The 27,094-nt window shown below is 49.8% G+C and overlaps 2 protein-coding genes across 2 annotated transcripts in view; both read left to right on the top strand.

The window, feature by feature from the left end:
• Positions 1 to 1,408: 1,408 nt before the first annotated feature.
• LOC144274654 (uncharacterized) lies at positions 1,409 to 27,094 on the top strand. Its single transcript, XM_077833645.1, has 8 exons — positions 1,409 to 1,590; positions 2,443 to 2,530; positions 3,050 to 3,176; positions 11,033 to 11,146; positions 11,438 to 13,035; positions 22,015 to 22,182; positions 22,351 to 22,748; positions 22,917 to 27,094. The coding sequence occupies exons 2-8, from the start codon at positions 2,507 to 2,509 to the stop codon at positions 23,014 to 23,016; spliced, it is 2,529 nt and encodes an 842-aa protein (XP_077689771.1). The 5' UTR covers positions 1,409 to 1,590; positions 2,443 to 2,506; the 3' UTR covers positions 23,017 to 27,094.
• The window catches only part of LOC144274658 (uncharacterized), a 168,155-nt gene continuing 159,842 nt past the window's right edge, over positions 18,782 to 27,094 (top strand). Inside the window, exon 1 of the mRNA XM_077833659.1 lies at positions 18,782 to 18,949. The gene's annotated coding sequence lies outside the window, so the exon portion shown is untranslated. The remainder of the gene's footprint in view (positions 18,950 to 27,094) is intronic.

The raw sequence follows: 27,094 nt of genomic DNA, 5'->3' as shown, positions 1-27,094 counted from the left end.
AGCTGAGAGGTTGTGAAAATTTTTAGCAAACATAGAAATTGCATTTTTCACAGCAGCGGATTTACTAACTGCCAATAAAGAAATTATGATTTTCATGTTTATAGGAGTAAGGGGATTGTTGGCCCCTTACTGAAACTTAATGGGCTGGCCATTAGTTAGGCCGTCTCCTAACACCTAAAGAAAGGGGAAGGGCCAATGAGAAATGAAGATCCTGAGACTGACAAGGGGTGTGGGGGGGCAATGCTGTAGGTCAGCCTGATTGACAGGGCAGGCAGGCCAATGAGGGAATCAGCAGCCGGGTCCTCTCCTCTGTGTCAGCTGGAGCTGGCTGGGCTAGAGCAGAGCAGGAGGGGCTAAGGAGAGAGGAGGGCTGGGCTGGGCTGGAGGCAGAGGGAAACTGGAGCAGCCGGGAGCAGTGAGCGAAGGGGACCCTGGGCAAAGGGCCCAGGGCAAGGAGAGGCCCTCAGCCAAGAGGCCTTGCAGGCCAGACTGGGTGGGGGATCATAACCCTGACAGGAAGCAGCTGACGCTAGGAAGAAGGGTCCTACTACCTAGAGCCTGAGGCCAACACCAGAGTTAGTGTCCAACCCTGGGCATGCCTGCAGCACAGTCAGGGTCTGGGCAGGAGGCCTGGGATGTGGGAGGGACAGACTGTGAAGTGCCCTGGCATTCCAGAGAGGGTTGTTTGGGGTTCTCCCCCACAGAGCGGGGTGACATGTTTTCCTTTCATCTTTCCCACTTTTCTCCTTATTTTTGTATTACTTGCTGTTTAATAAATTGTATTTGTTTTTAACTCTGTGCAATGATGAAGGAAGCTTCCAGAGTGGAGAGAACACCCCAGAATGGGGACAGCTGTCCTGAGTGATCACAAGATTGGGGGTCGAACACCTCAGGATCCCTGGGCCTAGCCTTGGGGTTAGGGGGGTCCAGAGTGGAAGCGGGCGGGGGGGAGGGGTCCTTGAGGTCATGCAGGTCTCTGGGTAAAGGACTCAGATCCTTTTGTTTGCCAGTTCCTCTGGGGCTTGGTAGAAGCCAAAAAAGTTCCCCACACTAGGAGGAGTGTTCCCCCCTCTTACCTCTGTGCATATTGATTGGTTTCTAGTAAAGTTAATTGGGATTTTAGGGGCAAGTGTGAGAGCGGGCACCAGCGAGAGTTGTTGGCCACCCTCTGAGGCCACCAAATTTGGTGGTGAGAACCCCTGGGCAAGATGCTCATGATGGTCCCTTGTGACCTCGGAGCCTGTGAGTGTAACAGGAGCCGGGCACAGGGATGCTGATCCTTTGGTGGGTTGATCGCTAGGACCCAGGAGCGGCTGGGGGGCGGCTCTGGGGGGAGCGATCGCGGGGCTCAGGCCCGGCCGCAGGAAGTGACTCGCAGCCGCTGCGGGGAGTCTGGCTCCCGGCGAGATCCCCGAGCCCCGGCGGCTGGTGCTGGGAGCCCGGAGCCCGGGCTGCAGCCGGGAGAGGGGAACCTCCAGCCGGGCCCTGCCCGCTGCTCCCCGGGAGCCTCTCCCAGGGCAGAGCCCCCAGCCCGGCCAGGGCCCCTTCCCGGCCCGGCCCCTGCCCCGGGGGCCCCCGCTCGGGGGGAAGGTAAGAGAGACCCGCCCATCCCCCCCTTGCAGCGGGCCCCCCCCCGTCACATCTGGGCTGCAGGGGGAGGAGGATAAAGAGGGGCCGGAGGCGGGTGCAGGGGATGCCGGGGGCAGGCTGGGATGGGGGCAGGCTGGGATGGGGGCAGGGGTGCACGGAAGGGAAGATGGGGCAATGGAGGAGGATCGGGGACTGTGGGGCTGAGGGGAGCGAGGTCGGGAATGGGGGAAGACGTGAGTGGGGGGCACAGCGAGGGAAAGGGGGGATGTGGGGAGGCGGGCGGAGAGAAGCTCTTCTCAGCTTTGGGAGCGATCAGGGGACTAACCCCTCAGGGTGCAGCAGCTACACGGAAAAAAACCCAACCCCCCCTCAACTCCCCCCCCACGACACACACACCCGGCTCTGAGTGTGTTATTGTCAGACACCCCTGTGGTGGTGGGGTCTGTGTGCCTTGAGTGTTGGGGGCTGCCCAGGGCCCTGATCTGATTTCCCTGTAGGGTTCAGATCTCAGCCACACCAGAGTCAGACCGGAGTCACTGCTGGCTCAGGCAGGGGGGTGCGCGGATGGGCCAATGGGATCAGCCTCTTCCTGCCTGACCCTGGGGGCTGCCGGGGGAGTCCAGGGCAGCTCAATCTTCAGGTGATGCCACCAGAGGGCTCCAGGTATTGCTAAGGGAGAGGAATTTACACTGCAATGGATGGAAATCTCCCAAAGTGGCCCTTTTGATTCTTCCCTTTTCTTTAGCATTTGGCTCAGATATGCTGTTACTGGGAGGGTCTGAAGAGTCTGGCGGGAATTGGGGTGTGACAAGGACAGAAGCCCCTTCTGTAACCTCCCTCTCGCCCCGACAGGCTGAGGAATCAGGTCCACGTTTCACTAAATATCTGCCAGTCTTCCAGAGGAGAGAGAAGGGAAATGGCTGTGTTGGAGCCAGCTCAGGTAGGGGAGTCTCAGGGCGCTTCTGAGCGGGGCAGGTAGGAGTTAGGGTTTGATAAATCTACTGATTTACTAAGTAGGCCCATTGTGGCAGGGAAATGGGGAGGGGACATTCCCCCATTTCTCAGGCAGGATATAACCACCTCGGCAGGGCTGGGAACATTTTCCAGGCTCCCAGTGCTGGAGCCTGACCCCATTTCCCTGGATCTGCTGTGAAAAACGAAGGGAAGCTGTCAGGATTCCTGCCCCTGTCCCCGGCTCAGAGTTCTGCTTCCTGTCCCAGTCTGTGGCTGGCAGGCATGTGGGAAATGAGAAGATCCTGGCGTGCTCCGTGTGCTGGGGCGGACAGGGAGCTCTCACCTTCTCCGCCCCCTGAAGCCTCCTGGCTGCTCTGAGCAGGGTGGGGGTGGGATTCTGCTACTCTGGCCCTCCCAGAGCTTCACGTTTTTTTTTCCTTTCCCATGAGTAGTGGGATTGTGGCTGGGGCAGCAGGTGCTGAGTGGGGGACTCTTGGTGTTTCAGATGCCGGTGACCTTCGAGGAGGTGGCTATTTATTTCACCCAGGGGCAGGGGGCTCTGCTGGACCCCGCTCAGAGAGCCCTCTACAGGGACGTCATGCAGGAGAACTACGAGACGGTGACCTCGCTGGGTAAGGGATTCCCGTCCTCTCAGTTATTAGAAGCTGTGAGGTCTACGTGTCTTAATGTGGTCAGGTTTTTCCCTGGTCAGTTAGAGCAGAGGCGAATGGGTTCCAAAATGCACAGCTGCCATGTGAGAAATACATGCATTTCGGTGCCCTCTCCACTGGGACACAGGAGTCAAAACCCAATGGACAAGCTATACCATCCCCACCCCTCCAGCTTTCAAAGGGGCATAAATCCGCATTGTCTTGTCTTGTCTGTGTTGTTTCTTGGCTACACATATGTCAAGGTTCCTCCCCCACTCTGAACTCTAGGGTACAGATGTGGGGACCTGCATGAAAAACCTCCTAAGCTTATCTTTACCAGCTTAGGTCAAAACTTCCCCAAGGTACAAAATATTCCCCCCGTTGTCCTTGGACTGGCCGCTACCACCAGCAAACTAATACTGGTTACTGGGGAAGAGCTGTTTGGACGCGTCCTTCCCCCCAAAATACTTCCCAAAACCTTGCACCCCACTTCCTGGACAAGGTTTGGTAAAAAGCCTCACCAATTTGCCTAGGTGACTACAGACCCAGACCCTTGGATCTTAAGAACAATGAAAAATCCTCCCAACACTTGCACCCCCCCCTTTCCTGGGAAATGTTGGATAAAAAGCCTCACCAATTTGCATAGGTGACCACAAACCCAAACCCTTGGATCTGAGAACAATGAAAAAGCATTCAGTTTTTACAAGAAGACTTTTAATAAAAAATAGAAGTAAATAGAAATAAAGAAATCCCCCCTGTAAAATCAGGATGGTAGATATCTTACAGGGTAATTAGATTCAAAAACATAGAGAACTCCTCTAGGCAAAACCTTAAGTTACAAAAAAGATACACAGACAGAAATAGTTATTCTATTCAGCACAATTCTTTTCTCAGCCATTTAAAGAAATCATAATCTAACACGTACCTAGCTAGATTACTTACTAGAAGTTCTAAGACTCCATTCCTGGTCTATCCCTGGCAAAGACCAGCATACAGACACACACAGACCCTTTGTTTCTCTCCCTCCTCCCAGCTTTTGAAAGTATCTTGTCTCCTCATTGGTCATTCTGGTCAGGTGCCAGCGAGGTTACCTTTAGCTTCTTAACCCTTTACAGGTGAGAGGAGCTTTCCCCTGGCCAGGAGGGATTTCAAAGGGGTTTACCCTTCCCTTTATATTTATGACACGCCCCCCAAATCTCAGCTAGGGTGAAACACTGGCTGGGATTTCTTCCTGGAGCTCTAGGAAAAACAGAGTTAATAAGACACATGCATCTCTAAATATACTACCAAGTACATAAAGACTAACAATATTTTCCACATCTCAAGGACGATTTTAACCAGTTGATTCTGGGAAACTTTCATGGGAGAGTGCATCAGCCACTTTGTTAGAAGCTCCTGAGATGTGTTGGATGTCGAAATCAAAATCTTGGAGAGCTAAACTCCACCGAAGAAGTTTTTTGTTAGTTTCCTTGACGGTGTGAAGCCACTTCAGTGCAGCATGGTCGGTTTGCAGGTGGAAACGCCGTCCCCAAACATATGGGCGTAGCTTTTCCAGAGCATAGACAATGGCGTAACATTCTTTTTCAGTGACTGACCAGTTGCTTTCCCTCTCAGACAGTTTTTTGCTGAGAAACACTACAGGGTGGAATTCTTGATCAGGTCCTTTCTGCATTAAAACTGCTCCCACACCACGCTCGGATGCATCTGTGGTTACTAGGAACGGTTTGTCAAAGTCTGGGGCCCTTAATACAGGGTCAGACATGAGTGTCGCTTTAAGCTTGTTAAAGGCCTTCTGACACTTTCTGGTCCACTGAACAGCATTTGGCTGTTTCTTTTTGGTTAGGTCTGTCAGTGGGGCAGCGATTTGGCTGTAGTGCGGTACAAATCGTCTGTAATAACCGGCCAAGCCTAAGAAGGATTGAACCTGTTTCTTTGACTTTGGGACAGGCCACTTTTGGATAGCATCCACTTTGGCCTGTAGGGGGCTGATAGTTCCTTGACCCACCTGGTGTCCAAGGTAAGTAACTCTGTTTAGGCCTATTTGATACTTCTTAGCCTTAACAGTTAGTCCTGCCTCCCTTATGCGCTCAAGGACTTTTTGTAGATGTTCCAGGTGGTCTGCCCAGGAATCCGAAAATATGGCCACGTCGTCAAGGTAGGCGACTGCATATTCTCCTAATCCCGCTAGGAGACCATCTACAAGTCTTTGGAAAGTGGCGGGTGCATTTCGCAGCCCGAAAGGGAGTACATTAAATTCATACAGCCCGAGATGTGTGGTGAAGGCTGACCTTTCCTTGGCAGATTCATCTAGCGGTACCTGCCAGTACCCCTTGGTTAAGTCCAAGGTAGAGATGAACTGGGCCCGTCCCAGTTTCTCTAATAGTTCATCTGTGCGGGGCATTGGATAGTTGTCTGGACGAGTTACAGCATTTAGCTTACGGTAGTCCACGCAAAAACGTATTTCCCCATCTGGTTTGGGAACTAGAACCACTGGAGATGCCCATGCACTTTCAGAGGGGCGGATTACACCCATTTGTAACATATCCTGGATCGCCCGTTCTATAGCAGTTTTAGCTTGAGGAGACACCTGGTAAGGTTGGACCCTAATTGGGTGAGCATTACCTGTGTCAATGGAGTGGTATGCCTGTTCAGTCAGGCCTGGGGTGGCTGAGAACGTTGGCGCGTAGCTAGTGCACAGCTCCTGGATCTGCTGTCGCTGCATACGCCCAAGGGTCATGGAGAGGTTCACCTCTTCCACACCACCACCACATTTCCCTTCGTAGTAGACACCTTCGGGCCACTCAGCATCGTCTCCTCCGTGGGCTGTAAACTGACAAACCTTTAATTCTCTGGAATAAAAGGGCTTTAGAGAATTAATATGGTACACCTTAGGCTTTCGGTTGGAGGTGGGGAATGCTATGAGATAATTAACAGCTCCCAGGCGCTCCTGGACCATGAATGGCCCTTCCCACGATGCTTCCATTTTATGGGCCTGGAGCGCCTTTAAGACCATGACCTGGTCTCCTACTTTGAAGGAACGCTCTCTGGCATGTTTATCATACCAGGCTTTTTGCTCTTTTTGAGCATCCTGTAAGTTTTCTCTAGCAAGGGCTAGAGAGGTTCGGAGGGTGTTTTGTAGGTTGGTTACAAAGTCCAGAATGTTAGTTCCTGGAGAAGGTGTAAATCCCTCCCATTGCTGCTTCACCAACTGCAATGGCCCCTTAACCTCACGGCCATATACAAGTTCAAATGGGGAAAACCCTAAACTGGGATGTGGTACAGCTCTGTAGGCAAAGAGCAACTGCTGCAATACTAGGTCCCAATCATTGGAGTGCTCATTTACGAATTTACGTATCATGGCCCCCAAAGTTCCATTAAACTTCTCCACCATGCCATTTGTTTGATGGTGGTAAGGAGTGGCAACCAAGTGATTTACCCCATGAGCTTCCCAAAGGTTTTTCATAGTTCCTGTCAGGAAATTAGTCCCTGCATCTGTGAGGATGTCGGAGGGCCAACCTACCCTGGCAAAAATGTCTGCTAGTGCCTGGCACACACTTTTAGCCCTGGTGTTGCTTAGAGCTACTGCTTCCGGCCATCGGGTGGCAAAATCCATGAAAGTCAGTATGTACTGCTTTCCTCTGGGTGGTCTTTTTCGGAAAAGGACCCAGAATATCCACAGCTACTCGCTGAAATGGAACTTCAATGATGGGGAGTGGCTGGAGAGGGGCTTTGACCTGGTCTTGGGGTTTTCCCACTCTTTGGCACACCTCACAAGACTGGACATAGGTAGAAACATCCTTGCCCATTCCCTCCCAGTGGAATGATCCCCCCAAACGGTCTTTGGTCCTGTTCACCCCAGCATGGCCACTAGGGTGATCGTGGGCTAAGCTCAAGAGCTTGGCCCGGTATTTAGTTGGAACTACCAACTGTCTCTGAGGATGCCAGTCTTCCTGGTGTCCCCCAGAAAGAGTTTCCTTGTATAAAAGTCCTCTTTCTACAACAAACCTGGATCGATTAGAAGAGCTGAGAGGCGGTGGGTTGCTCCGTGCCGCCGTCCAAGCTCTCTGGAGGCTTTCATCTGCTTCCTGTTCGGTCTGGAACTGTTCCCTTGATGCTGGAGACATCAGTTCCTCATTGGATTGTGGACCTAGGCTTGGTCCCTCTGGAACCGATATAGGGGATGGAGCTGTTTCTGTTGACTGTGAACCGCTCTCCACTGGTGCACTATGTTGGGATTCAGGCTCCGGCTGAGCCTCTTGGGTCGGGTTATCGGCTGCTGCCAGTTCAGGTTCGGTGGGGCCCTCTGGTGTTGAGGTTGCAAGTACTGGATTCAGTGCTGACACGGGGTCTGGTGTTGGTTGTTCGGCTGGTTCTGGTTCTGGGACTGGTTCCGTCTGGGTCTCTGGGACTGGATCCACTACTGCTGTTGCAGACATTGGCCTGGGGTCTGGGTCCATCACCTCTGACCGGGCCCTGATAGAAGTTTCCGGAACAGAGCTAGGCCTCACGGCTTGTTTAGCCTGGCTGCGGGTGACCGTTCCCACCCTCTTGGCCTGCTTCACATGATTGGCCAAGTCTTACCCCAACAGCATGGGGATGGGATAATCATCATAGACTGCAAAAGTCCATGTTCCTGACCAGCCCTTGTACTGGACAGGCAACTTGGCTGTAGGCAAATTGAAAGAGTTGGACTTGAAGGGTTGAATCGTCACTTGGATCTCTGGGTTGATTAAATTGGGGTCCACTAAGGAAGCATGGATAGCTGACACTTGTGCTCCGGTGTCCCTCCACGCGGTGACCTTCTTCCTGCCCACACTCACAGTTTCCCTCCGCTCCAAGGGTATCTGGGAGGTATCTGGGCCTGTGGACCTCTGGTGTGATTCCGGTGCAATGAACTGTAATCTGTTGGGGTTCTTGGGGCAGTTGGCCTTTACATGCCCCAGCTCGTTACATTTAAAACATTGTCCAGCTGACGGGTCACTGGGGCGAGGAGGGTTGCTGGAGAACGGGGTGGCAGGACGATAAGGGGTCTGGAGGGTTCTTTGGGAGGTAGGTGGGGCCTTGGGCGGCCCCCGGTAATAGGGTGTGGTCTGGGGTGGTCCCTTCTGGTCTCCGCTCCAACTGCGACCAGTTTTCTTCTTCTCTGCCACCTCCACCCATCTGGCTCCAATCTCTCCTGCCTCGATTACAGTTTTGGGTTTCCCATCTAGGATGTATCTTTCTATTTCCTCAGGAACACCCTCTAAGAATTGTTCCATTTGCATTAGGAAGGGCAAATTTACTGGAGATTCAACACTTGCTCCTGATATCCAGGCATCCCAGTGTTTCACAATGTGGTAGGCATGTCGGGTAAATGACATGTCTGGTTTCCACCTTAGGGCTCTGAACCTCCGACGAGACTGCTCGGGTGTTATCCCCATTCTGACTCTCGCCTTGGATTTAAACAGTTCATACTTGTTCATGTGTTCTTTAGGCATTTCAGCTGCCACCTCAGCTAAGGGTCCACTGAGCTGCGGCCTCAGCTCTACCATGTATTGGTCAGTAGAGATGTTGTACCCAAGGCAGGCCCTTTCGAAGTTTTCTAGGAAGGCCTCAGTATCATCGCCTGCCTTGTAGGTGGGGAACTTTCTGGGATGGGAAGTGGTACTTGGAGAAGGATTACTAGGGTTTGTTGGGATATTCTGCTGAGCCTTTATCTTCTCCATCTCCTCCACATACTTCCTCTCTTTTTCCTTCTCCTCCAGTTCTTTGTCCCTCGCTTCCATAGCTCTCCTGTGAGCAGCCGCTTGGTGTTGTTCTGCTTCTCTCGCTGCCTCCCTTTCTTGTTCCTTCTTCAGCTGCATGAGTTCTATCTGTCTTTCATGTTCCCTTTGTCTTTCCTCAGCCTGAAATTTGGCTAATTCGAGCTGTAGTCGAGCCGCGGATTTTGCCATTCTAACCTCTCTGTTTTTAACTAACTTTACACCCGAGGTTTAGAAATAAACAAACAAAACTTGGCTGTAAAATTTTGCTGTGCTGGAATAGAATACCTATTCTCTGATAGTGATTGTCAGCCTACAGAAAAAGACAATTCCCTTGTCTCTGCTCTGGGCCCAAATTAAAGCAAAAAACCTCCAACTACTTGGAAACCTGCTTACCCAGCCCAAAGAAAAAAAAATTCCCTTTCAAACCTGTGCTCCTTGTAAAACAAAAAAATCAAAATCCTAAAAAAAAACACCCTGCCACTTTTGTCTCCAGGCAAATGGGTAGAGCACACCCCCCCTATTTACTTTTTGGAAGAAAAGAAAAAAAAAACTCTGGGTTGGAAGACTGTGAATTTCCCTGCAGGAGTTAAGTACCCTGCCTCCAGGCAAAGAAAACCTGCAATTCACAAAGATAATCCCCTTTTGTCTCTGCTTGGCCACAAAGCAGGGAAAACCCAAGCTGCTTTCAGTTTCAAAGCTGCTTCAAAGCCACAGGAAAAAAAAATTCCTTTTTAAAATCTGTATTTCTAGTTCAAAAAATCTCAACTGGATCTCAAAATGATTTCAGGTTAATCCCACCACTATGCCACCATGTCAAGGTTCCTCCCCCACTCTGAACTCTAGGGTACAGATGTGGGACCTGCATGAAAAACCTTCTAAGCTTATCTTTACCAGCTTAGGTCAAAACTTCCCCAAGGTACAAAATATTCCCCCCGTTGTCCTTGGACTGGCTGCTACCACCAGCAAACTAATACTGGTTACTGGGGAAGAGCTGTTTGGACGCGTCCTTCCCCCCAAAATACTTCCCAAAACCTTGCACCCCACTTCCTGGACAAGGTTTGGTAAAAAGCCTCACCAATTTGCCTAGGTGACTACAGACCCAGACCCTTGGATCTTAAGAACAATGAACAATCCTCCCAACACTTGCACCCCCCCCTTTCCTGGGAAATGTTGGATAAAAAGCCTCACCAATTTGCATAGGTGACCACAAACCCAAACCCTTGGATCTGAGAACAATGAAAAAGCATTCAGTTTTTACAAGAAGACTTTTAATAAAAAATAGAAGTAAATAGAAATAAAGAAATCCCCCCTGTAAAATCAGGATGGTAGATATCTTACAGGGTAATTAGATTCAAAAACATAGAGAACTCCTCTAGGCAAAACCTTAAGTTACAAAAAAGATACACAGACAGAAATAGTTATTCTATTCAGCACAATTCTTTTCTCAGCCATTTAAAGAAATCATAATCTAACACGTACCTAGCTAGATTACTTACTAGAAGTTCTAAGACTCCATTCCTGGTCTATCCCTGGCAAAGACCAGCATACAGACACACACAGACCCTTTGTTTCTCTCCCTCCTCCCAGCTTTTGAAAGTATCTTGTCTCCTCATTGGTCATTCTGGTCAGGTGCCAGCGAGGTTACCTTTAGCTTCTTAACCCTTTACAGGTGAGAGGAGCTTTCCCCTGGCCAGGAGGGATTTCAAAGGGGTTTACCCTTCCCTTTATATTTATGACAACATACAATCTCTGTTCATCTCCCTCCTTGGGAATAGCTCCAGGCATGGGGAGGGCTCTGGGCTCTGCAGGTTTAGAAAGAGATACGCTGAAGTCGAGACCTGTGTGAGTCAGCAAGGCCCCCAGAGCGCACAGATCCTGGGAACACCTAGTGAGGGTGTAGTAATAATTCAACTCACCTCCCCAGACAACGTCCTCTGCACAAGGGGGCTCAGTGACCCTGTTCCCATCCTCTTGGATTCCACGTTCCTCCAGCAGAGCACAGGGACAGGTTCCACTCACGGGACGTCCTTTGTGACAAATCCTCCACCAATGGTCCATGCACCCTGATCTGGACTCATTTCACCTTCTGCACAGGATTTCCCATTCCCAAACCTGAGCTTATCGCCCGGCTGGAACGAGGGGAAGAGCTGTGGGTGTCCGATCTCCAGGATTTGAAGGACAGAAGGCTTCGGAGTTGCACCAGCACAGGTGAGGCCTGACAGAGAAACCATCCAGGGAATGAAGGAAAAAGTTGAGAATCCCAAAATACGATGTGAGTAACGCCCTCAGTTCTTCTTCATCTCACCGAGAGCAGGGCTATGGTCAGCAGATATTGCTCACGCCATTCCACCCTTCCCGTCTCTCCTTTCTTGTAAGTGTCAGGGTGGGATGTGGAGGCAGAATCCAATTGCTCAGTCTTTGTGTTGGCTTTTCCCTCAGTGCTATTCCTCTTTCTCCCCAGCACAATGACTCCTCTCTGGATTGTGTCTCTCCCAGCAGGTGCTGAGCGAGGGAGTGAGAAGAAGGAGGGGAATCATCATGAGGCAGTTCCTGGGGAAGTGGAACCACAGGGGACCTTTTTGGGAAGAGCTGAAGGGAATTTTTCCCATTGCTGGAATCAGGGAGAAGCCTGGGGAAATTGGCACAGGTCAGAGAGGCTTCTGATAAACCAACCCAGGAAGAAAGTGGAAGAATCTCTTAACGGTGGGGGAGGAGACGAAAATCCCAGAGAGCAGCAGACAAATCGCAAGGAAGAGACACCCTGGCACTGTCTTGAGTGTGGGAAAGGATTCATTGTGAGATCACAACTTGTTACACATCAAACAGTCCATACGGGAGAGAAACCATTTCAATGCTTGGACAGTGGGGAAAGCTTCAATAAGCGCAGAGATCTTAATGACCATGGGAGAAGTCACACTGTAGACAAGCCCATTCAATGCGTTGAATGCGGGAAATGTTTCAGTTCAAAGTCAGCACTAAATTCACATGAGAAAAGCCACACAGGAGAGAGACCCCACAGGTGCTTGGACTGTGGGAAAAGTTTCAAGCAGAAATCAGACCTTGTTCGTCATCAGGCAATCCACACGGGAGAGAGACCCCACAAGTGCTTGCACTGTGGGAAAAGTTTCATACGAAGGTCAGCCCTTCTTCAACATGAGGCAATCCACACAGGAGAGAGACCCCACAAGTGCTTGGACTGTGGGAAAAGTTTCATACAAAGGTCACGCCTTGTTCAGCATCAGGCAGTCCACACAGGAGAGAGACCCCACAAGTGCTTGGACTGTGGAGAAAGTTTCATTTGCAAGTCAGATCTTGCTGATCATCAGGCAATCCACACAGGAGAGAGACCCCACAAGTGCTTGGACTGTGGGAAAAGTTTCATACGAAGGTCACGCCTTGTTCGTCATCAGGCAATCCACACAGGAGAGAGACCCCACAAGTGCTTGGATTGTGGGAAAAGTTTCATAAGAAAGTCACACCTTGTTCAACATCAGGCAGTCCACACAGAAGAGAGACCCCACAAGTGCTTGGACTGTGGGAAAAGTTTCAAGCAGAGGTCATACCTTGTAAAACATCGGGCAGTCCACACAGGAGAGAGACCCCACAAGTGCTTGGACTGTGGAAAAAGTTTCAAGCAGAGGTCATACTTTGTAAAACATCGGGCAGTCCACACAGAAGAGAGACCCCACAAGTGCTTTGACTCTGGGAAAAGTTTCATGCAGAGGTCACACCTTGTTCAACATCAGGCAATCCACAAAGGAGAGAGACCCCACAAGTGCTTTGACTGTGGGAAAAGTTTCATGCAGAGGTCACACCTTGTTCATCATCAGGCAATCCACACAGGAGAGAGACCCCACAAATGCTTGGATTGTGGGAAAAGTTTCATAAGAAAGTCACACCTTGTTCATCATCAGGCAATCCACACAGGAGAGAGACCCCACAAGTGCTTGGACTGTGGGAAAAGTTTCATACAAAGGTCAGATCTTGTTTATCATCAAGCAATCCACACAGGAGAGAGACCCCACAAGTGCTTGGACTGTGGAAAAAGTTTCATACAGAGATCAGCGCTGGTGAAACATCAGAGAATCCACACAGGAGTGAGACCCTATAAGTGCTTGGACTGTGGGAAAAGTTTCAGATGGAGACCGGTGCTGGTTCAACATCAGGGAATCCACACAGGAGTGAGACCCTATAAGTGCTTGGACTGTGGGAAAAGTTTCACATGGAGACCGGCGCTGGTTAAACATCAGAAAATCCACATAGGAGAGTGACTCTATAAGTGCTTGGACTGTGGGAAAAGTTTCAGACAGAGATCATACCCCATTAAAAATGGGAGAATCCACACAGGATGAACGTGGTCCACTCCCAATGACTGATGAGGAGGGGTCAATACCAAGAGAGGGAAAATTGCTTTTGTAGTGAGCCAGCCACTCCCAGTCCCTCTTCAGGCCCAAATTGTTGGTTTTAAGTTTGCAAATGAATTGTAGCTCTGGAGTTTCTCTCTGAAGTCTGTGTTTGAAGTTTTTTGGTTGAAGGATGGCTACTTTTAAATCTGTTATTGAATGTCCAGGGAGATTGAAATGTTCTGCTACTGGCTTTTGTATGTTACCATTCCTGATGTCATATTTGTGTCCATTTATTCTTTTACATAGAGACTGTCCGGTTTGGCCAATGTACGTGGCAGAGAGGCATTGCTGGCACATGATGGCATATATCACATTGGTCGATGTGCACGTGAATGTGCCCCTGATGACATGGCTGATATGGTTAGGTCCGATGATGGTGTTGCTAGAGTAGATATGGGGACAGATTTGGCAATGGGATTTGTTGCAGGGATTGGTTCCTGGGTTAGTGTTTCTGTGGTGTGGTGTTGGTGAGTATTTGCTTCAGATTGGGAGCTGTCTGTAAGCGAGGACTGGCCTGCCTCCCATGGTCTGTGAGAACGAGTAGTCCTTTTCCAGGATAGGTTATAGATCGTTGATGATGCGCTGGAGAGGTTTTAGCTGGAGGCTGTACATGATGGCCAGTGGTGTTCTGTTATTTCCCTTCTTGGGCCTGTCCTGTAGAAGGTGACTTCTGGGTCTCCATCTTGCTTTGTCAGTCTGTTTCCTCACTTCCCCAGGTGAGTATTGTAGTTTTAAGAGTGCTTGACAAAGATCTTGTAGGTGTTTGTCTCTGCCTGAGGGATTGGAGCAAATGCGGTTGTATCTTGGGGCATGGCTGTAGACAATGGATCGTGTGATGTATCCTGGATGGAAGCTGGAGGCATGTAGGTAAGTATAGAGGTCAGTAGGTTTCCAGTATAGGGTGGTATTTATGTGACCATCACTTATTTGCACTGTAGTGTCCAGGATCTCTTGTATGGACTGGTCCAGGCTGAGGTCAATGCTGGGGTGGAAATTGTTGAAATCCAGGTGGAATTCTTCAAGGGCCTCCTTCCCATGGGTCCATATGGTGAAGATATCATCAATGTAGCGTAAATAGAGGAGGGGGTGCTAGGGGACGAGAGCTGAGGAAGCGTTGTTCTAAGTTAGCCATAAAGATGTTGGCATGCTGTGGGGCCATGCGGGTACCCATAGCAGTCCCGCTGACTTGAAAGTATAAATTGTCCCCAGATCTGAAATGGTTGAGGGTGAGGACAAAGTCACAAAGCTCAGCCACCAGGTGTGCTGTGGCCTCATCAGGATTAATGTTCCTGACAGCTTGTAGGCCATCCTCATGTGGAACATTGGTGTAAAGAGCTTCTACATCCGTGGTGGCCAGGATGGTGTTTTCAGGAAGCTCACCAATACGTTGTAGTTTCCTCAGGAAGTCGGTGGTGTCTCGAAGATAGCGGGGAGTGCTGGTAGCATAGGGTGTGAGGAGAGAGTCCACATCGCCAGATAATCCTGCTGTAAGAGTGCCGATGCCTGAGATGATGGGGCGTCCAGGATTTCCAGGTTTATGGATCTTGTGTAGCAGATAGAATACCCCTGGTCGGGGCTCTAGTGGTGTGTCTGTGTAGATTTGTTCCTGTGCTGTAGCAGAGAGTTTCTTGAGCAGTTGGTGTAGTTTCTTTTGATACTCCTTAGTGGGATGGAGGACAGTGGCCTTTAGAATGTGGTAGAATCCTAGGATCCTAGAATATGAGGGTTGGAAGGGACCTCAGGAAGTCATCTAGTCCAACCCCCTGCTCAAAGCAGGACCGATCCCCAATTAAATCGTCCCATCCAGGGCTTTCTCAAGCCTGACATTAAAAACTTCTCAGGAAGGAGATTCCACCACATAGAATCATACAATATTAGGGTTGGAAGGGACCTCAGGAGGTCATCTAGTCCAACCCCCTGCTCAAAGCAGGACCAATCTCCCATTTTTGTCCCACATCCCTAAATGCCCCCCTCAAGGATTGAACTCACAACCCTGGGTTTAGCAGGCCAATGCTCAAACCACTGAGCTATCCTTCCCCCCCCCCAAAGGTACCACCTCCCTAGGTAACGCATTCCAGTGTTTCATCACCCTCGTAGTGAAAAAGTTTTTCCTAATATCCAACCTAAACCTCCCCCACTGCAACTTGAGAGCATTACTCCTTGTCCTGTCATCCGCTACCACTGAGAATAGTCTAAATCCATCCTCTTTGGAACCTCCTTTCAGGTAGTTGAAAGCAGCTATCAAATCTCCCCTCATTCTTCTCTTCTGTAGACTAAATAATCCCAGATCCCTCAGCCTCTCTTCGTAAGTCATGTGTTCCAGTCCCCTAATCATTTTTGTTGCCCTCCGCTGGACTCTCTCCAATATTTCCACATCCTTCTTGTAGTGTGGGGCCCAAAACTGGACACAGTACTCAGGATGAGGCCTCACCAATGTCGAATAGAGGGGAACGATCACGTCCCTCGATCTGCTGCCAGTGCCCCTACTTATTCATCCCAAAATGCCATTGGCCTTCTTGGCTACAAGGGCACACTGTTGACTCATATCCAGCTTCTCATCCACTGTCACCCCTAGGTCCTTTTCTGCATAACTGCTGCCAAGCCTTTCGGTCCCTAGTCTGTAGCGGTGCATTGCATTCTTCCGTCCTAAGTGCAGAACTCTGCACTTGTCCTTGTTGAACCTCATCAGATTTCTTTTGGCCCAATCCTCCAATTTGTCTAGGTCCCTCTGTATCCTATCGCTACCCTCCAGCGTATCTACCGCTCCTCCCAGTTTAGTGTCGTCTGTAAACTTGCTGAGGGTGCAGTCCACACCATCCTGCAGGTCATTAATGAAGATATTGAAGAAAACCGGCCCCAGGACCGACCCTTGGGGCACTCCGCTTGATACTGGCTGCCAACTAGACATGGAGCAATTGATCACTACCCATTGAGCCCAACAATCTAGCCAACTTTCTACCCACCTTATAGTGCATTCGTCCAGCCCATACTTCTTTAACTTGCTGACAAGAAGACTGTGGGAGACAGTGTCAAAAGCTTTGCTAAAGTCAAGGAACACCACGTCCACTGCTTTCCCTTCATCCACAGAACCAGTTATCTCATCATAGAAGGCAATTAGATTAGTCAGGCATGACTTGCCCTTGGTGAATCCATGCTGACTGTTCCTGATCACTTTGCTCTCCTCTAAGTGCTTCAGAATTGATTCCTTGAGGACCTGCTCCATGATATTCTACACAACTCAGAGATAGATGTAGGTTTCATTTTTAGAAGGTACACACTATACATTTTAAAACAGTGATTTATTTTGAAAACTTTTCAGGTTAGTTTTACAGCTATATCAGACAATGAATGATTGTTTGGTTATTTCATTTCATTTATTTGCATTTGGTTATTTCATTGTTTGGTTATTTCATTCATGCCACGCGGTGGAGGAGAACATCACCAGACAGATGTTTAAATTGTTTTATTTCACTAAAACAACTACGTTAAGTATTCTGGATTTTTTCTTCAACAGCAAAGATATAATATTTTAACAGAAAAGCATATGTCCATGGTTTCTCACATTTATCTCCAGACTTCTTCTCCTTGTCCAGATCTATTCTGCCTCCAACAGTCTTCTATTCATTCAACTTTTTGAAACTTTGCACTTTTGGAGAGAGGGAAGGGATTGACTCTGTGTACACAAATTTGCAGAGGGACAATAGAGGTGAGGTCTGTTATTTCTCACCTCTCTATATTAATTGATTTAAAAACATTTTGGCTGTTAACAAGCATGTTACCTCTGGAGACACAAAGCCACAGTTTGAGAACTGGGAAACTAAGCATCTCTGATGGGATCTTCTAGACTGAGCACTGAGTCCCATTGGGTAGATGGAAAGATTAGCCTAAATAATCTATACAGAAGCCTGTGGAACCCCATAAAATTGGGTCCCTAATTCATCAGCTATTGGAACTCATGTACAAAACTTTTCTTAAACATTCCATGAATATATTGTCTCATACTATAGAATTAGAATTTACAATCCCTATTCCATGATGAGATATCTTTGAGCTATAATGTATCTTAATTAAACGTATCTTTAGATAAGTTTTTTCCTCAAAAAGCATTTTATCAAAAAAAAATCCAATTTAAATAAAAACACTGATTTTTGTTTAACTCATTGGTTTGTATCCACCCTGGGAAGCAGTGTAAAACATGCCCTGGGATGGAGAATTAAGCAGTTCAACAGTCCAGATTGTACCCTGGGGTACGTCTCACACCCGCTGTCTCCTGGGCCCCAGCATGGCACTGTTGGGCTTTCATCATCCTGATCTTGAAAGACACGCTAAGCAGGGCAAACCAGAGAAGGGGAGCCAGCAGACATCCTCAACTCCACTGAGTTTGATTTTGGCTCAATCCTGAACTCCCCCTGGTACGTGAGCAGCTGCTGGGAGCTTCGGGCCCTTAAAATCAGGGCAGGAGCAGTAGCTGCAGCGGCAGCCGGGACCCCCGGGGCTCCAGCGGCGATTTAAAGGGCCCAGGGCTCCGCTGTGGTTCCGGTGGCCAGAGCCCTTCACATCACCGGCCTGGGGAAGCTGCCCCCTGCCGGTGCAGTCAGCGGTGTCCCGGCTCTTGCTGGGTCCGCCAGACTGGATCAGACCGGCTTACTTTCACCTCTGCCAGTGGTCTAAACAATTATGCCACCCCCACTTCTGCTCTCTCTCCTTTTGCCTTCCCTCGCTCCCCCCTGCAAATCTGGCCCAGTCAGCTCAAACAACCAGAGGTTTTTAGTAGCCGGTGACCAGAGAGGCGGTGAGAGCAAGGCCTCTGCCAGCCCAATATGGAGAGAAGTTTGCCGCAGACGGGCTGATCAGCCAGCGGCCCGTGCCCGGTCAGTCCTGCAGGGAGGCTGCAAGCGAGACTGTGGAGGGTGAGAAAATCTGGATTTGTGCTGGAAATGGCCCAACTTGATGATCACTTTAGATAAGCTATTACCAGCAGGACAGTAGGGTGAGAGGTGGTATTGTTTTATGATCTCTGTGTGTATATAAAGTCTGCTGCAGTTTCCACGGTATGCATCCGATGAAGTGAGCTGTAGCTCAGGAAAGCTCATGCTCAAATAAATTGGTTAGTCTCTAAGGTGCCATAAGTACTCCTTTTCTTTTTGCGAATACAGACTAACACGGCTGTTACTCTGAAACGTGAATGCTGACAGAAGAAGTTTCTAGGCGGGATGACCCCTTACTGCTGGGAGAAGCTCCCCGAGCCCAGGGGCGGTTGGGCCCCCAGGGGGCAGGGGCTGGGCAGGGGGCTGGATTACTGTGGGTTGATCGCTAGGACCCAGGAGCGGCTGGGGGGCGGCTCTGGGGGGAGGATCGCGGGGCTCAGGGCCGGCCCAGGAAGTGACTCGCAGCCGCTGCGGGGACTCTGGCTCCCGGCGAGATCCCCGAGCCCCGGCGGCTGGTGCTGGGAGCCCGGAGCCCGGGCTGCAGCCGGGAGAGGGGAACCTCCAGCCGGGCCCTGCCCGCTGCTCCCCGGGAGCCTCTCCCAGGGCAGAGCCCCCAGCCCGGCCAGGGCCCCTTCCCGGCCCGGCCCCTGCCCCGGGGGGCCCCGCTCGGGGGGAAGGTAAGAGAGACCCGCCCATCCCCCCCTTGCAGCGGGCCCCCCGGTCACATCTGGGCTGCAGGGGGAGGAGGATAAAGAGGGGCCGGAGGCGGGTGCAGGGGATGCCGGGGGCGGGCTGGGATGGGGGCAGGGGTGCACGGAAGGGAAGATGGGACAATGGAGGAGGATCGGGGGACTGTGGGGCTGAGGGGAGCGAGGTCGGGAATGGGGGAAGACGTGAGTGGGGGGCACTGCGAGGGAAAGGGGGGATGTGGGGAGGCGGGCGGAGAGAAGCTCTTCTCAGCTTTGGGAGTGATCAGGGGACTAACCACTCAGAGTGCAGAAGCTACACGGAAAAAACCCAGCCCCCTCCCCCCCCCCGACCCGGCTCTGAGTGTGTTATTGTCAGACACCCCTGTGGTGGTGGGGTCTGTGTGCCCTGAGTGTTGGGGGCTGCCCAGGGCCGTGGTCTGATTTCCCTGTAGGGTTCAGATCTCAGCCACACCAGAGTCAGACCGGAGTCACTGCTGGCTCAGGCAGGGGGGTGCGCGGATGGACCAATGGGATCAGCCTCTTCCTGCCTGTCCCTGGGGGCTGCCGGGGGATTCCAGGGCAGCTCATTCTTCAGGTGATGCCACCAGAGGGCTCCAGCTATTGGTAAGGGAGAGGGGTTTACACTGCAATGGGGGGAAATCTCCCAAAGTGGCCCTTTTGGTTCTTTCCTTTTTTTAGCATTTGGCTCAGAGATGCTGTTACTGGGAGGGTCTGAAGAGTCTGGGGGGAATCGGGGAGTGACATGGACAGAAGCCCCTTCTGTAACCTTCCTCTCGCCCCGACAGGCTGAGGAATCAGGTCCACGTTTCATTAAATATCTGCCAGTCTTCCAGAGGAGAGAGAAGGGAAATGGCTGTGTTGGAGCCAGCTCAGGTAGGGGATTTTCAGGGAGCTGCTGGGCGGGGGAGGGAGGAGTCAGGGTTTGATAAACCTACTGATTTACTAAGTAGGCCCTTTGTGGCAGGGAAAGGGGGAGGGGACATTCCCCCATTTCTCAGGCAGGATATAACCACCTCGGCAGGGCTGGGAACATTTTCCAGGCTCCCAGTGCTGGAGCCTGACCCCATTTCCCTGGGGCTGCTGTGAAATACGAAGGGAAGCTGTCGGGATTCCTGTCCCTGTCCCCGGCTCAGAGCTCTGCTTCCTGTACCAGTCTATGGCTGGCAGGCGTGTGGGAAATGAGAAGATCCTGGCGTGCTCCGTGTGCTGGGGCGGACAGGGAGCTCTCACCTTCTCCGCCCCCTGAAGCCTCCTGGCTGCTCTGAGCAGGGTGGGGGTGGGATTTTGCTACTCTGGCCCTCCCACAGCTTCACGTTTTTTTTTTCCTTTCCCCTGAGCAGTGGGATTGTGGCTGGGGCAGCAGGTGCTGAGTGGGGGACTCTTGGTGTTTCAGATGCCGGTGACCTTCGAGGAGGTGGCTATTTATTTCACCCAGGGGCAGGGGGCTCTGCTGGACCCCGCTCAGAGAGCCCTCTACAGGGACGTCATGCAGGAGAACTACGAGACGGTGACCTCGCTGGGTAAAGGATTCCCGTCCCCTCAGTTATTAGAAGCTGTGGGGTGTGCGTGTCTTAATGTGGTCAGATTCTTCCCTGGTCAGTTCGAGCAGAGGCGAATGGGTTCCATAATGCACAGCTGCCATATGAGAAATTTCGGTGCCCTCTCCACTGGGACAGGGGAGTCAAAACCCAATGGACAAGCTAAACCATCCCCACCCCTCCAGCTTTCAAAGGGGCATAAATCCACATTGTCTTGTCTGTATTGTTTCTTGGCTGCACATACAATCTCTGTTCATCTCCCTCCTTGGGAATAGCTCCAGGCATGGGGAGAGCTCTGGGCTCTGCAGGTTTAGAAAGAGGCAGGGTCTTAAGTGCAGACCTGTGTGTGAGTCAGCAAGGCCCCCAGAGTGCACAGATCCTGGGAACGCCTAGTGAGGGTGTAGTAATAATTCAACTCACCTCCCCAGACAACGTCCTCTGCACAAGGGGGCTCAGTGACCCTGTTCCCATCCTCTTGGATTCCACGTTCCTCCAGCAGAGCACAGGGACAGGTTCCACTCACGGAACGTCCTTTGTGACAAATCCTCCACCAATGCTCCATGCACCCTGATCTGGACTCATTTCACCTTCTGCACAGGATTTCCCGTTCCCAAACCTGAGCTTATCGCCCGGCTGGAACGAGGGGAAGAGCTGTGGGTGTCCGATCTCCAGGATTTCAAGGACAGAAGGCTTCTGAGATACAGAAGCACAGGTGAGGCCTGACAGAGAAACCATCCAGGGAATGAAGGAAAAAGTTGAGAATCCCAAAATATGATGTGAGTAACTCCCTCAGTTCTTCTTCATCTCACCAAGAGCAGGGCTATGGTCAGCAGATATTGCTCACGCCATTCCACCCTTCCCGTCTCTCCTTCCTTGTAAGTGTTAGGGTGGGATGTGGAGGCAGAATGCAATTGCTCAGTCTTTGTGTTGGCTTTTCCCTCAGTGCTATTCCTCTTTCTCCCCAGCACAATGACTCCTCTCTGGATTGTGTCTCTCCCAGCAGGTGCTGAACGAGGGTGTGAGAACAAGGAGGGGAATCATCATGAGGAAGTTCCTGGGGAAGTGGAACCACAGGGGACCTTTTTGGGAAGAGCTGAAGGGAATTTTTCCCATTGCTGGAATCAGGGAGAAGCCTGGGGAAATTGGCACAGGTCAGAGAGGCTTCTGATAAACCAACCCAGGAAGAAAGTGGATGAATCTATTCATGGTGGGGGAGGAGACGAGAATCCCAGAGAGCAGCAGACAAATCCTAAGGAAGAGACACCCTGGCACTGCCATGAGTGTGGGAAAGGATTTATTGTGAGATCAAAACTTGTTACACATCAGACAGTTCATACAGGAGAGAAACCATTTCAATGCTTGGACAGTGGGGAAAGCTTCAATAAGCGCACAGATCTTAATAACCGTGGGAGAAGCCACACTGTAGACAAGCCCATTCAATGCATTGAATGCGGGAAATGTTTCCGTTCAAAGTCAGCACTAAATTCACATAAGAAAAGCCACACAGGAGAGAGACCCCATAAATGTTTGGACTGTGGAAAAAGTTTCACATGGAGGTCGGCGCTTGTTAATCATCAGGCAATCCACACAGGAGAGAGACCCCACAAGTGCTTGGACTGCGGGAAAAGTTTCACATGGAGGTCGGTGCTTGTTAAACATCAGGTAATCCACACAGGAGAAAGACTCCACAAGTGCTTGGACTGTGGGAAAAGTTTCACTTGGAGATCAGCTCTTGTTTATCATCAGGCACTCCACACAGGAGAGAGACCCCACAAGTGCTTGGACTGTGGGAAAAGTTTCATATTCAAGTCAGATCTTGCTGATCATCAGGCAATCCACACAGGAGAGAGACCCCACAAGTGCTTGGACTGTGGGAAAAGTTTCATACGAAGGTCACGCCTTGTTGAACATCAGGCAATCCACACAGGAGAGAGACCCCACAAGTGCTTGGACTGTGGGAAAAGTTTCATAAGAAAGTCACACCTTGTTCAACATCAGGCATTCCACACAGGAGAGAGACCCCACAATTGCTTGGACTGTGGGAAAAGTTTCATACGAAGGTCAGAGCTTGTTTATCATCAGGCACTCCACACAGGAGAGAGACCCCACAAGTGCTTGGACTGTGGGAAAAGTTTCATATGCAAGTCGGATCTTTCTGATCATCAGGCAATCCACACAGGAGAGGGACCCCACAAGTGCTTGGACTGTGGGAAAAGTTTCATACGAAGGTCACGCCTTGTTCAACATCAGGCAGTCCACACAGGAGAGAGACCCCACAAGTGCTTTGACTGTGGGAAAAGTTTCATACAGAGATCAGCGCTGGTTAAACATCAGAGAATCCACACCGGAGCGTGACTCTATAAGTGCTTGGACTGTGGGAAAAGTTTCACATGGAGATCAGATCTCGTTCAACATGGAAGAATCTGTAGAAGAGAGAGACCCCCACAAGTGCTTAGACTGTGGGAAAAGTTTCAGACAGAGATCATACCTCATTAAAAATGGGAGAATCCACACAGGATGAACATGGTCCACTCCCAATGACTGATGAGGAGGGGTCAATACCAACAAAGGGAAAATTGCTTTTGTAGTGAGCCAGCCACTCCCAGTTCCTATTCAGGCCCAAATTGATGGTGTTAAGTTTGTGAATGAATTGTAACTCTGGAGTTTCTCTCTGAAGTCTGTTTTTGAAGTTTTTTGGTTGAAGGATGGCTACCTTTAAATCTGTTATTGAATGTCCAGGGAGACTGAAATGTTCTGCTACTGGCTTTTGTATGTTACCATTCCTGATGTCATATTTGTGTCCATTTATTCTTTTACATAGAGACTGTCCGGTTTGGCCAATGTACGTGGCAGAGGGGCATTGCTGGCACATGATGGCATATATCACATTGATCGATGTGCACGTGAATGTGCCCCTGATGACATGGCTGATATGGTTAGGTCCTATGATGGTGTTGCTAGAGTAGATATGGGGACAGATTTGGCAATGGAATTTTTTGCAGGGATTGGTTCCTGGGTTAGTGTTTCTGTGGTGTGGTGCTGGTGAGTATTTGCTTCAGATTGGGAGCTGTCTGTAAGCGAGGACTGGCCTGCCTCCCACGGTCTGTGAGAATGAGGAATCGTTTTCCAGGATAGGTTGTACATCGTTGATGATGCGCTGGAGAGGTTTTAGCTGGGGGCTGTACATGATGGCCAGTGGTATTCTGTTATTTCCCTTGTTGGGCCTGTTCTGTAGAAGGTGACTTCTGGGTCTCCATCTTGCTTTGTCAGTCTGTTTCCTCACTTCCCCAGGTGAGTATTGTAGTTTTAAGAATACTTGATAAAGATCTTGTAGATGTTTGTCTCTGCCTGAGGGATTGGAGCAAATGCGGTTGTATCTTGGGGCATGGCTGTAGACAATGGATCGTGTGATGTATCCTGGATGGAAGCTGGAGGCATGTAGGTAAGTATAGAGGTCAGTAGGTTTCCAGTATAGGGTGGTATTTATGTGACCATCACGAATTTGTACTATAGTGTCCAGGATCTCTTGTGTGGACTGGTGCAGGCTGAGGTCGATGCTGGGGTGGAAATTGTTGAAATCCTGGCAGAATTCTTCAAGGGCCTCCTTCCCATGGGTCCATATGGTGAAGATGTCATCAATGTAGCGTAAATAGAGGAGGGGGTGCTAGGGGACGAGAGCTGAGGAAGCGTTGTTCTAAGTCAGCCATAAAGATGTTGGCATGCTGTGGGGCCATGCGGGTACTCCTAGCAGTCCCGCTGACTTGAAAGTATAAATTGTTCCCAGATCTGAAATGGTTGTGGGTGAGGACAAAGTCAGAAAGCTCAGCCACCAGGTGTGCCGTGGCCTCATCAGGGATAATGTTCCTGACAGCTTGTAGCCCATCATTGTGTGGAATATTGGTGTAAGATCACCAATAGGTTGTAGTTTCCTCAGGAAGTTGGTGGTGTCTCGAAGATAGCTGTGAGTGCTGTTAGCATAGGGTGTGAGGAGAGAGTCCACATCGCCAGATAATCCTGCTGTAAGAATGCCGATGGCTGAGACGATGGGGCGTCCAGGATTTCCAGGTTTATGCATCTTGGGTAGCAGATAGAATACCCCTGGTCGGGACTCTAGGGGCGTGTCTGTGTAGATTTGTTCCCGTGCTGTAGCAGGGAGTTTCTTGAGCAGTGTAATTTCTTTTGATACTCCTCAGTGGGATTGGAGGACAGTGGCCTGTAGAATGTGGTGTTGGAAGGTTTCCTGGCAGCCTCCTGTTCATAATCCAACCTGTTCATGATGACTACAGCACCTCCTTTGTCAGCTCCTTTGATTAGAATGTCAGGGGTGTTTCTGAGTCTGTGGATGGCGTTGTGTTCTGTATGGCTGAGGTTATGGGGTATGCGGACAATTTCTCAGGCCTAAACTTGATCTATAGAGAGGAAAGCTTATTATATGGAAATGCTGTAACGCAAGAAACCTACAGGCCTGTGTCCTGTATGACTTAGGCCAGCATAGTAAAGTGCAGTCGGCCTGTGTCTGTTGACACAGATAATCAGTTAAGCCACTTTGGGTATGTGGGAAGGGGCTGGAAGGGGGACTGAGGGGGACCAAGCAGTGTCCGAAAGATCCCCAACTGTATGTTATTGCACCAGCCAGCTCTGTAAAAACCCCCAGCTGCAATATTGTGCTAGGTAACTGCAGATTTTGTTCACGCTGATGAACAACTTTGCTGTACTAATATGGAGTTGTTTTCCTATATTCCTTATAAGGCATTATTAATGAGGCTTGAGTGTTTTTGTTGTTTATTGATTTTATGTACAATATGGGGAGTGGGTTAATTTTTTATGTTTTTGTTTTTAAAGACTGTTGGTGTGCAAATTGTAATACCAATTTTTTTAATTGAAAGATTTGGCCAATGAAATTTTTTTTTGTTTTACTTAAGCAAATGTATTAGACTTTAGTATATTATATTTTTTTGATATTAAACACTTTGTATTTTAAGTTGAATAAAACAAACATTTGCCTTTTGATTTAACTTTTTTATTTGATTTTGAACTAGACTGTTTTATGAAAATATTACACATAACAATTTTGGCCCAGCCAATGAGAGGAGGGCTTGCAGAGAGAGCCAATGGAAAGAAGACTTGATGGAGCAGCCAAGAAGGGCCAGTGAGAGCCATATAAAAAGGACTGTTCAGGAGAGCAGGGAGCAGTCTCTTTCTCCAGCCTGAGGGAAAAGGACTAGCTGTCTATAAAGGAGGGGAAGAGCAGTGTGGGGTGGGGTCAGGAGAGCAAGTGGAGCTCCAGCCTGACTGCCCGCCAGACTGAAGCCCGGATAGGGGGCAGCGAAGGTGCTGGGGCTATGGGAAAGTGGCCCAGGAATAAAGAGGTAAGCACGAGAACTTGGAGGAGAGGCAGTAAGTGCTGGCCCTAGAGGGTCCTGGGGGTGGAGCCCAGAAAAGCAAGTGGGTCTGTCCCACTTGCTGCAAAAGAGTGGCCCATCCAAGAACTGCAGTTTGCCCCTGAGGGAAGGGCTAGACTAGGGGCTGCAATCTGTCACCACAGCAAGAAGCTGGGAGCAAGGACAAAGGGCTGCTGTGTCCCCTGTATGACGTGATCTGATTAAAATATGAACATATAGATCATTTTTGCAACCACTGTTCTATGTTTGCAACAAACCTGTGCAAAAGTGGTCTCGTGAGGTGCCTAGGGAAACGATATCAATACCTGGGTATTATTATGCTATTGGTATGCATGTGTTATTTTTGTATTTGAAATCATGAGTATTGGCTACATGTATTTCTATGAGTTTAATTCTGAATAGGACCAGTGAAGCAGTTGGCCAGCATATTGTGAAGGGACTATTCAAATTGAGTGGCCCATCAAGAAGTACATGGCTGACAGTGGGCCTTTGGAGACCCAAATTCACATCTGATGAGCCTTAGAATCATAGAATCCCAGGATTGGAAGGGACCTCAGGAGGTCAACCCTGCTCAAAGTAGGGCCAATCCCCAATTTTTGCCCCAGATCCCAAATGGCCCCTCAAGCATTGAACTCACAACCCTGGGTTTAGCAGGCCAATGCACAAACCACTGAGCTGTCCCTTCCCAGCCTTCCTGGGAACATTTAAACTCACCTGTGGGCAATGGCTTCTACCTGTAAAGAACTGAGTCATGCATGGAGGGGTGATTTGCCCATGTGCTGGCTCATGTGACTGGACACCATCTTGTTACTGTTCTTTTCCACAGTAAGAACAATGGGATTCCCTCCACATGGCAAAAGAAGATATAAAAGGCCCTGGAAACATCTCCATCTTGCCTCTTTCCTCCTCCAGCTTCTCTGCTGCTCAAACCTCTGGACTATGCACTTATCCCAAGGGGAGTGTTCCAACCAGGGAACAGAGGTCCTTCTAATGATTTGGAAGTAACCAGAAACTTGACTTAAGCCAGCAGTTTATTCCATCACTGCTATAAGCCTGAATCAAGAGTTTTGTGATTATTGTATGTATTTGAGTCCTTGGACCAATTTTAACTCTTACCTTTCTTTTTATTAATAAACCTTTAAATTTTAGATACTAAAGGATTAGCAACCGCA

Source organism: Eretmochelys imbricata, chromosome 14 (assembly GCF_965152235.1).
Source record: "Eretmochelys imbricata isolate rEreImb1 chromosome 14, rEreImb1.hap1, whole genome shotgun sequence".
NCBI classification, from domain to species: Eukaryota; Metazoa; Chordata; order Testudines; family Cheloniidae; genus Eretmochelys; species Eretmochelys imbricata.
Note: the sequence above shows the minus strand (reverse complement) of the source record. Positions and strands in the feature narration are given on the sequence as shown.

Bases quoted from the DNA above. Each gene is read 5' to 3' on its own strand.
- LOC144274654 (XM_077833645.1), top strand. From the start codon at position 2,507: ATGGCTGTGTTGGAGCCAGCTCAG. The intron at 3,177-11,032 runs GTAAGGGATTCC...CCTTCTGCACAG, and splicing joins CGAGACGGTGACCTCGCTGG to GATTTCCCATTCCCAAACCT. The intron at 11,147-11,437 runs GTGAGGCCTGAC...CTCTCCCAGCAG, and splicing joins TCGGAGTTGCACCAGCACAG to GTGCTGAGCGAGGGAGTGAG.